A 10,625-nucleotide genomic window follows, 5' to 3' on the forward strand; every position below is an offset into this window, starting at 1 on the left:
TTCTTTAAGGTTTATCATGATTTTTGAGGAGTTTTATAGGTATTTTGAGTTAAAATATATTAATTTTTTTTAAAAATAAACTTAAATTTATTTTTTGACTTTATATAGAAAATTCTCTGCTCATGACAGAATGCAAGTTGCATAACTAGTTTAAATCTATAAGATATAACTGCTTAGAGGTCTCAATTATCAACTCCCCCGTGCTAAAAGTTTTGTAGTTCATTGGATAACATTATGTATTGTCCACTGAAATATAATAATATAAATCATTTAATGATTAATTTTTATATTATTTTTGAAATAAATGTAATTTTATTATAATGTTTAAAGAGTAACTAGTAATATCTTAATAGTTGTTTTTTAAAAATATATTTTTTAAAAATAAATGTAAATAAGCGAGATAAATCCCATGTGTAGATATTTTTTTTTTTTTAAGTCATTAATTTCATTCTCCCTCTCTCTCTCCCCTTTTGTATCTATCTTCTTCTTTTTTCAAGGTAATCTCAGAAAAGTACTAATAAAACATAACCGGTTACTCCCAATCACCTTAAGATTATCCTTGAGTTTTCAGATTTTCCATTCTTTTGTTCTTTTTTTTTTTTTAAAAAAAAAGAATTTCCGAGTTGGATTTAACACTTCAGTCTTCGAACTTGAATGAGGGAAACTGGGCCTCTGTAGCTCAAATTAAAGGGGGAAAGAAGTAGAGCTTCGGCTTTTCGGAGATAGTACCGCTGGCCCGTTAAACAGGATTAATCCTTCAGTGGGCTTTTCCATCCTTCATGGTCAGTGGAACCCTTCTTGATTTGATAATACGAGCCTAGCAGTGCCATGTTGCCTTTGTATCATCTCAAAGTTGATATTACCTGGGGCAACGTGGATATTTTAGTGTATTCAACGGTCTAAGAAATGATTTGAATAGAGTTTTTTCACTGATATATATCACACATGCAATTGATTTGTCTCAGCCCACTTCAACTCTTTACAATATCGAGAAGGAAAAGATGGAGTGAATATCTATGAAAACATATTTTTTGATGAAACTAGAAACTTGACTTGATTAAAGGAAGGACACACACATCAAGATGAGGTAAATCATGGGAATTTCACCTTCTTGCATGGTCTGGTTTGAGATTTAGACTCTGGTGGTCAAAAAGAGGAGCATACCTCTTGATCTCCATGTCACCTCCTCCAAACCATTTAATTAAAACATTTTAGTCCTTCTAGATTTTACTGCAGAATTCTATGCTGGTAGACAATGTTCTTCGTTGCATGACGATATAAACAGTTGAAGAGGGACCTAATCGCATCACAAACCCGCCTGTGACTAGCGGATGATATCTATATCGAACCAGACAGCTCTGCCCTGCCTAGAATAACCACTCAAGAATTGAGCAGTGGGATTTACAGATGATGTTCAAGCCCAAGCATATCATGAAGGAAACGGATCTGTGACATGCTAAGCCCTTTAACTGAAGGGTTAATTCGATGGTTGTTTCTCTAGCGATCAGTGCTGCACTTGAAACAGGACTGTGAGGAATAAATACCATTGCGATAAGCAACGTTTTTCATGCATTATTTTTAACAAGACCAGACAAGAAAGATGGAGTTGATCTATTCTTACAAAAGTGTGGACATAAAACCAAAACAAACAAGAACTCGAGCCCAGCATCATGATTTTATTGCTCTCTGTTTCGATTATCGGACTGTTAAAATTAACCCCGACACCCTTTATTGACGTGCAGACAAATGTGTGGGAAGCACATGTACATTCTCTTTCAAGTGTTTCCCTTCTCTCACTGACATTCGCATATGCAATGCAACCACGTACGTCCACATATAAAGAGAAACAGATGCAACTACGAGCTTGGATACAGATTTAACCTCTCTCTATTTTCTTAACAGCAATTTCACTTGAAGAATGGGTACTAAGTCAGAGGCTCAATAAATGCTCATCTATTTTTGGGGACAGCTACTCTATCATTAATATTGAACAATCTATTCCTTGTACTGCTCATGATCTGGTGCAAGGTTTCCTTTGCCGACACTGCCTTGGTAGTATTCTTTTTCCCCCCTCAGCAAATACAAAGTTTCCAGCTCTTGACATTACTATCTATGCATTTTTATCTTGGAGTGCTCAAAATGTAAAGAAATCTAAGAACGTTTCCTAAAATCCTGGTGCGTATGTGGGATTTCCGCTATTAAACTAAACATACTGTGGGATTCTCAAAGTCAAATCAATTTTATTCAAGAATATTGAAGGTCATTTCCCATATGCTATGGCATAAAAAAATTTTAAAAATACACTCTAGATTCCGCTCCTGTATATTTTAGAAAACAAACCAGCCCTGTACCTCATTAAAGATTTTATCCTTGTACAATAAAAATGTACACTGTCATCTTTGACTTTTAATTGAAAGATTCACGGCCTCCATGCATATGCCAGCTAATTAAGCTTAACCTGTAGTTGATCTGAGTTATGCACTTGATCCTCACCCTTCCTTGCACATGAAATGGGGGGATTTCTTTTCTTTTATTTTCCTTCAGGACTGGTTTTCTTGCAATCAAATTGCATGTAAATGTTAGCTAGGAAGCACAGGGTGTTTAAGATTTTTGAATTCGTAGTTCAAGTCAACTTCAGAATCAACAGAGCCATCTAGGAAAGCGCTAGGAAGATGAGCTAGCTGAATGATACCTGGAATAATTAGATACCATCCCCCCCCCCCCCCCCCATAAACAAACACGGAGGCGTCTGCTCAAATTATGTGTACGACTAGTCTCTTAAACTTCAACAATCTCAATAGATCCCTACTTCCTAGACAATTAATTAAGACCAGCCTTCAACTCCTACCATCTTGACTCACTGGTAGCAGATCTCCCATTCCCATATTGAATAAGCTCCTTTCCCCAAATGCACACGTGTGTGTGTGTGTGTGGACATAGACACACGGATAACTTAAAGCACGCAGATTTGTAGCTACCTGCCATACTTTCCTTCTGTCAGGCAAGAAGGGAGGTTGAAGTTGTAGGCCAGCAGCTTCTATGCCAACAAACTCGTGAAAAAAGTGTCTAAATCGTCGTGTTAACCAATTAAACAGGAAGCACGCATCAAAATTATGACATGCATAAGAGGTAGGGTTGATATGGATTGACAATGGTTTTGAAAGGAGACAGCTAAGAAATTGTCATCTCCGAGAGTGACTGATTTTAGGGGTACATCCGTATTTTAAGGAAGCTCCCGTAATGGCTATTGCAAGCAAGAGATTTACCGTGCTCCTCCTTCTTCCCCTCTGTAAAAACAAGTCCAAAAAGATGTCCTTGTTGAACAATGGTGAGGAAAATCGAACGGGATTTAAAAACAAGAGGTTTTAAAACTATCAGTCAAGTGCCACAGATTGCTTCCCCAAGCTTTCTGGTTAGCTTTTTTTCTTTTCTTTTTCCTGGAGAGGGATTTGCCAGATTTAATTATTAAATAAAACAAAAGGAGCTCGCAGCAAACATATGTGGTTCTTGAATCAATTAGCTGAAGAAGGAATATATACCAAATAAGAGAAAGGAAAAGGAAAGAAAATGTGAGGACGTTATGGAAGCTAAGATATCATTCTCGTTTGACAGTCGCTGGTGCCCAGCACAGCCTATCAGCATTATCTATCCACCGCGCAGACCCAAATTGCATAATGGCCGAATCAAGAATAAAACCCTTGAAAAAAGTAACTGGGAAAATAATAAATAAATAAAACCACGCTTTTCTACTGTAGGTTGGTTTCTACATTTATTCAATCTCGAGACTTCCATGTAACAATATCACATGCCCTGCTTGAGTTTTTTAATTGTGATGCCTAGTTTTTTTTTTTTTTTTAAATATAATTAAAAATGTAATAAAATAAATATTTTTTTATTTTTAATATTGAAATATTAAAATCATAAAAAAATACTTAATTAATTTTATTAAAATTTAGGGATAAAATTAAATCAACTCGAAAACAGTGCAAGGAAAAGCCATCATCAATTAGGAACCGCCAACCTGACCACCAAAGGGCATACATCATGAAAAAAATAAATATTATTTTATAATTTTAATGTTCTAATATTAAAAATAAAAAAAATATTGAAAATAAGAAATATTCTTATAAAAACACCGCAAAATTAACAGACATACACGTTAAGGAACCTTCGCCCTGTCTAGACCATGGAGTAAACGTAACACAAGTGGATTAAAAAACCCTGTGGGGTAAAGAGGTGAAGAGACAGTGCCTGCAAAAGGCAGGATGTTAAAACAAAGCCGAGAAAGCAAAAGAAGGGGTAGAAATCACATGGGGTTTGGAGTTCTTTTACCCCGTGCCTTGCTGTAATGATGCTCCGTGCACAGGTCTTGCCTCAAACGATGCAAACCCATTTTCAACCTCTCTCCATGTAAGCATGTAAGTTCCATGCCGATGCGTTTGGGTCAATGGGTTCTCTAATTTAATACACAGACAGACTTTAATGAAAAGTTTTAGACCCCACCAAGAAGGGGGCAGTGTACAGAAAGGTACCAGCGTCGTCGTGCTCCTGAGCTGTCCAGCACCGCCACTTATGTCAATCACTGCGAAAAGATACATGGAGATGGTTGTAGGGGGGCGGGCGGGCGGGGAACGAACCAGTCGTGACGATTAAGAAAAAAATCCAATAGTTGCAGGCTTAGTAAAGATAAAAGGCTCTAAAGATTGGGGGGTGAATTAAAATGTTGAATTTCACGCAGATCCAAAAGAGGGAGATGAAGGAAAACGTGCTGATCTCAACAATAATAAGCATTAATCATTCAATATTTGATCAACAAATATCATGGTTTACATCCCTTTCAACAGCAATGGAAAAGCATTGCAAAAAACAGACGCAGGACGGTGAAGAAACTAGCTGTTCTCGTTTTGCCTGCCTGCATTTTCATCAGATACCAGAAACTTCCATTCCCTTCAAAACCAAGACCCTTCAATAAAAACTGAGCATCCACACAAGATTAACAAGCCCACAAACAGAAGTGAACAAACTTGACATTCGAGTTAAAACTCATGTTAGCCAGAAGCAGTTTTCCTTTCTACTGCCACCGCTGTATGCATTCAAGATAGAATTAGTAAAGATGTATAGAAGGTTAACAGTTCTGCTATTTTAAAGCTTCAACACCTTCCTCCAGACATGGAAGGTAAACTACAACTAAACCTCCATTTGCTCTATCCCTAATTGGAAAACCGAGCTCCAACACCTTAGTTGGATCCTGCATTGAGAGTATAAAGATTCGTCCTGGCCCTAGTTTGAGCCGGTGAATGATCATGCTCTATTTACAGATTAACAGAGGCAGATCCTGAAGTCCAAAAAATGACTTGAACTCCTACTTTGTAACTTCTAATCCGTTAGTCAATTAAAGCTAGCTACCAGTATAAACAATTGTAGTAATGCAATCCTACCCCTCAATCAGACACCTCCATCTTCCATATCATGTTATCTGCACAGCTATCATCTGACTTGTCTAGGGCTGCAACTTTAGCCCGATATGCTGCTAATGCCATTGCCCTCTTTCCCCTATCATCCTGAGCTAGCTCACAAGCTTCACTGAAGGACCCTGATTTTAAATCTGCTGGAGGAATAAAACAGTCTACTGAAAGGCCGGGCACATTGAATGCAACCTCTTCAATAGTCCAAGCTTCCTCCATCTTTGTCTTGGTATGGCTCATAGCTACCTCACCAAACCTGTAAAGAGTCACCACAGTACGACCCGAGTGGGCAATCATGATCCCTTCAACTGGCCGGTAATCATCAAGGAACGAATTGATTGTTGTTTCCCAGTAAACTGCATCTCCACCATTGGATTGGATACGGGTCAGATGTGAATCCTCCATGTGAACAAGAAGTCCAGTCTTTTGACTGAAGTAGCCAAATAAAACATGCCTTATGATCTCTGCAGGGCCTTCACTCCGGGCCTTCAGAGTCTGTGGATCAGCAAAAAGTTTTAGTATAAAGCAATCCTCACCATTTATGTTTTTCTCTCCTATGCACTTTGCATCAGCAAACATACTTGCTGTGGTTCTTGGATCAAGACCCTGAAATAGAATAAAAAATACACGGATGAGCAAATTAATAACACAAAGGTAAACGTCCCAGCACAGTTTGCAGGAGGAATTAGCATAAAGAACGTCACCTGAAGTGCTCGACGCAAGGGTCTAACAGGGCCTTTAGCAGTATGTGCACCAAGCCAAGGTGTGTGCCTCCAAACAAGTTTGCCATTGCAGCCAGCATGTACCTTACTACCCCCAACCGCTAGCTCAACATACCACATATCAGGATTCATCTGCCAAAGCACAAACCCACCCGATTCCACACCTCTAGCACCATTCCGGTTCTTCACCACCCTCGTGGGTGTTTCAAATTCCGAAGCTATCATCTTAAGCTTTCCCATAGCATACGCATTTCGAATAGAGTTCTGCACCTGGTGCCCACCAGACGCTGCCATGTACTGCTGCAATATGTACTGGGCAGAGGAAGTTTCCTGCAGTAATGCAATCCCATAAAAGACAAAATATTAGCAACAACTCTTTTTTGTTTTTCGAAGAAATTAAAACAATTCACACCAAGTAACAGTGCAGACAAATGGAGTCGAGCGTCCGCAGCTAGCAGCAACCCATTACACACTATGGTGCAAATATCAGTTTCAACTTTCATGAAAAAAGATTAAAACAAACAAACAAACAAGTCCTTACAATATCATATTTTTTTCAATAATTTCAGCAGAAGAAGAACAGATTGGTACTCTTTTGAGCACCTTTGGAGATTCAACCAGAAATTTTGTAGAGCAACATCAGATATAACATCATGAACTTTTATTTCTTTGCCTTTTCCTCTGTTTCTTACCAACCAAAGAAAATATTGGCGCCCCCCAAAAAAATAAAAATAAAAATAAAAAGCAATTTAAAAAAGTTAACCTAGAAAAAAATTTTCCATGGATCTAGTAATTCACTGATACAATAATTCTTAATTCACTTAAAAAGAACGAAAAGAAAAGGAAACCCACAAAACTACTACTCTCAGTAAGCCAATGTCCAATCCCAACTCTGCTTAGTTGTTACCACTTAACCTTCTCCACAAAACAAACAGTCCTCAAAACTAATTACTTAAAAAAATGCAGTTTTTTCTTTGTTAAACCTTGCGAAATAAAATAAATCAAAAACCGTTTGTGCATTGCTAAAGAAAAAGAGAAAGAGAGGGAGTTTACAATGGGAGTGTCTTTAATGCTAAGGTGAGGCAAAGGGTCCAAAGTGCTAACATGCACTGGAGCCAATGGTGCACCCATAACCCCCAGCAACAACCTCAGATCAGACCTCTTGTAAGCCAAACTAGTAACCGATGGAGCCCTTGATAACTGGCCTCTCACCCACTGACCCAAACCCGACCCGACCCGTTTACGCTCACCTTCCCCTCCATCCGGATCCGGACCCTCCATTAGTGGAGATAACGCTTCCCCAACCATTGGCCTCAAACTCCCTGATCTCCCGATTACTGGTTCTGGTTGCGACGCGAAGAAGGAAGTTTCCTTGTTGTGTTTTTTGCGGCGAAGCAGGCCCGACATTGGAGAAGCGGTTCGAGCCGGGCTGTTGGAGCGGGAACGAGAAGGGGAGAGGCCACGGACAACTTCTTCTTTGAGCGCCGAGAAGAAACCTTGTTTTTTTTCCATCTTTGGTAGGGGGAAGAGATGAGATGATAGCAGCCGCCGGTGGTGAGGAAAAGGAAAGAACGTGAGATGTTTTTCTTCTTCTTCTTCTTCTTTTTTATTGGTGAGGGGTACTAAGTGGGGGAGTTTGTTGAAATAAACGAGAATTTTTCATGGGAGATGGGAGTGTTTTTGGGTGTGGGAATGGTGGAGAAGTGGGGAGGGAATAGTGGGAAAACAGTTTGGGGAGAGGGAGGGACAGTGAGCGTGTGTATTGGGTTGTGTACCGAAGCGAGTGACAAAGCTTGTGATATATATATATATATATATATAGAGAGAGAGAGAGAGAGTGGGGGTTGGGGGTGGGTGAGTGGTTACTGGGCAGAGGCCATATTTGGGAGGGGTCTGCGTGGTTAGTGGGCTCGATGACTTTTACTGTTTTGGTAAGAGCTCTCTGTGTTGAATAAACATCCATGAAATTAAAGGACATGGGCAGCACCTGTTTGTTTTATCTTTGATTTGAATGCAGGTTTTATTAGGGGTAATTGGGAGTCGTTTATTTAAAAATAAAAATATGTACATTAATTTAACTAGCTCTTTTATTTTTCCATGTCTTCTGGAAATAAATGGTGATAATATGATAGCATTTGCTGAATTTTTTTTATTCTCAACAATATAGCATGGCCAAGCCAGCAAATTAAAAAAAAAAAAAAAGCACGAGTAAAGCTTTGTTGCTTATGAGGCAAAGCGCTAGCTAATAGTGTTTTGCTTCTTTTTTTTTAATTTTTTTAATTTGGATTTTTAACATTGTGTTGATTTAAAATTGTTAAATTATATATGAAATATTAAGATATGAACCAGAAGATTGAAGGGGTTAAATTAAAAATATAAAGGTAAATGACAAGGGATAAAATTAAAAAAAAATAGTATATAGCATAAGTTGATAGAAAAGAGAAAAGATGGGGATACAAATAAAATAATTAAACTATTGGGTCAATGTGTCATTACCTAAAGTTTTGACTTTAAAAAACCCCAAAATTTCTCTCAAATGGCCGGCTACGAAAGAAGAAAAGAGGGGGAGGATTTTCAAGCATTTTTCACCAAAAACAAAAAAAAAATAACAAAATACAATAAAATTGAAGGGATTTGGATAATTTAGCCCAAATAGTGAGAGAATAGTTCCTAGACTAGACAAGGATAGAGGGAGAAAAAATTGAAAGAAATTGGAGAAATTATGTTGAAATGGGTCGGCCAAGTGGGATAAAAAGCAATTGTCAAAAAACTTGCGAACTAGTTGAAACTCATTTTATTATCATGTAAGAGGCTTTAAACTTGATTATAAAAGTTAGATTAATTATGATTATAAATTGATGTGTAAATTATAAATTTTATGTTAGGGTTTATGAGTAAAATTTAGAAAATGAAAAATTGACTTTGTTTAATGTAATTAACATGGAAATGGATAAAAAAATCAAAATAATGAATTATTGAAGAAAAAAATCCTAGAATTTAGAAGTGTGTTAATGCCGACCATAAATGGATTAAATTGAAAAAAAATAAAAACAATGCATAAATATTGTTTGCGTATGTCTACCTTGACATGTGTTAAATGTAAAGAATGGATGAAAAGGAAAAAGACATTTTGTGTTTTGAATTTTAAAGAAAAGTTTGTTACACTTTATGTTAAGAACATTTCAAAGCTTTTGGAAATTATAAAGATTTTTGTGTTATATTGAGTATTTAATAAATAAAGGAACGTAGAGAAACTAAATGCATTTTAATAAAATAATTTTGATTGTTTAAAAAAAAAAGTGAGAAAATTAGTCAATTAGTATGATGATAAAGTAAATAGCATTATAAATCACATTAAGTAGAAGCAATTGTGTTGAATGATGAGAAAAACAAATGCAAGTATTGCATTATATGTCAAAATAAAGAAATTGAAAAACTAGATGGCTTCATTATCCAACTTCTAGTTAGATTTATAACTTGAAATGACAAAAATAAAATAAAATTGGAATAAGTTCTTCATGAAAGTTGAAGTAAAGGATGATATCTTTTCAATAAAATTGACCTCATTTAAGTCAAAGTTCTAAAAATCCATATACAAATTAAAAATCAAGGGAACGTCAGACTAAATTTGACTAAACAATTTTGATGTTACAATAAGAATAGTCTTGGATGTGTCAATGAAAAAATTGAGTTTTCTTCCTTTTAGTAAAGTTATAGCCTATAATTTAGTTTTCAAACGAAACGAACTATATGTCATAATCCAATTCTGAGTTATTCTCTAAAAAAATCAATTTTTTAAAAAATAAAAAAATAAAATAAAGGTTGGCAATCTAGAAAAACCAAATCAAGGAAGATTACAAAAATAGAAAAAAATCAAGCTATAATTTTTAGAGAAAATTCAATGTCTAATTGTAGCTCATTATGCTCAAGAATTGAAAAAAAAATGCAAATTCAATGTCAAATTAAATGATTATTGGATGAATTTGCATAAACAATTTAAGTCCAAAGATATAATTAATTTTTTTAATAGGCCAACTTGATTTAATCATGGGCCAAATTGAATTTTAATTATGTTTAAAAATTAATTTGGGTCCAATTAAAAGATTTAATTAAGTGCAAGGACTTAATTATAGTTTAAATGGGTCAAATTAATTTTATTTGGGGCTTAATTGGTGAAAAAGTAAGTTTGGAAGCCTAGCTTAATTGAGAGGATTTGAATTTTTAGAGATCCAAATTTAATTTTTACCAAGTTAATTGATTGATATCAGAGGCTAAATTACAAAAAAAATTAAAGTTTTGGGGTCAATTAGGGGTTAAATTGAAGAAATTCGCAGTCAAGGATCAATCTGTAAAAGACACTGGATTATACTGGCCTAATTGACAAAAACTAGGGGTTAAACTGAAGACAATTGAAAGTTTAGTGGTCAGTTAAGTGTTA

The 10,625-nt window shown here is 36.1% G+C and overlaps 1 protein-coding gene across 1 annotated transcript; it reads right to left on the reverse strand.

The window, feature by feature from the left end:
* Positions 1–4,754: 4,754 nt before the first annotated feature.
* LOC105129839 (uncharacterized) lies at positions 4,755–7,985 on the reverse strand. Its single transcript, XM_011032073.1, has 3 exons — positions 7,241–7,985; positions 6,170–6,517; positions 4,755–6,071 (listed from the first exon to the last, which is right to left on the reverse strand). The coding sequence occupies exons 1-3, from the start codon at positions 7,697–7,699 to the stop codon at positions 5,442–5,444; spliced, it is 1,437 nt and encodes a 478-aa protein (XP_011030375.1). The 5' UTR covers positions 7,700–7,985; the 3' UTR covers positions 4,755–5,441.
* Between the last annotated feature and the right edge of the window lie 2,640 nt (positions 7,986–10,625).

Source organism: Populus euphratica, unplaced genomic scaffold (genome assembly GCF_000495115.2).
Source record: "Populus euphratica unplaced genomic scaffold, PopEup_1.0 scaffold34.1, whole genome shotgun sequence".
NCBI lineage: Eukaryota > Viridiplantae > Streptophyta > Magnoliopsida > Malpighiales > Salicaceae > Populus > Populus euphratica.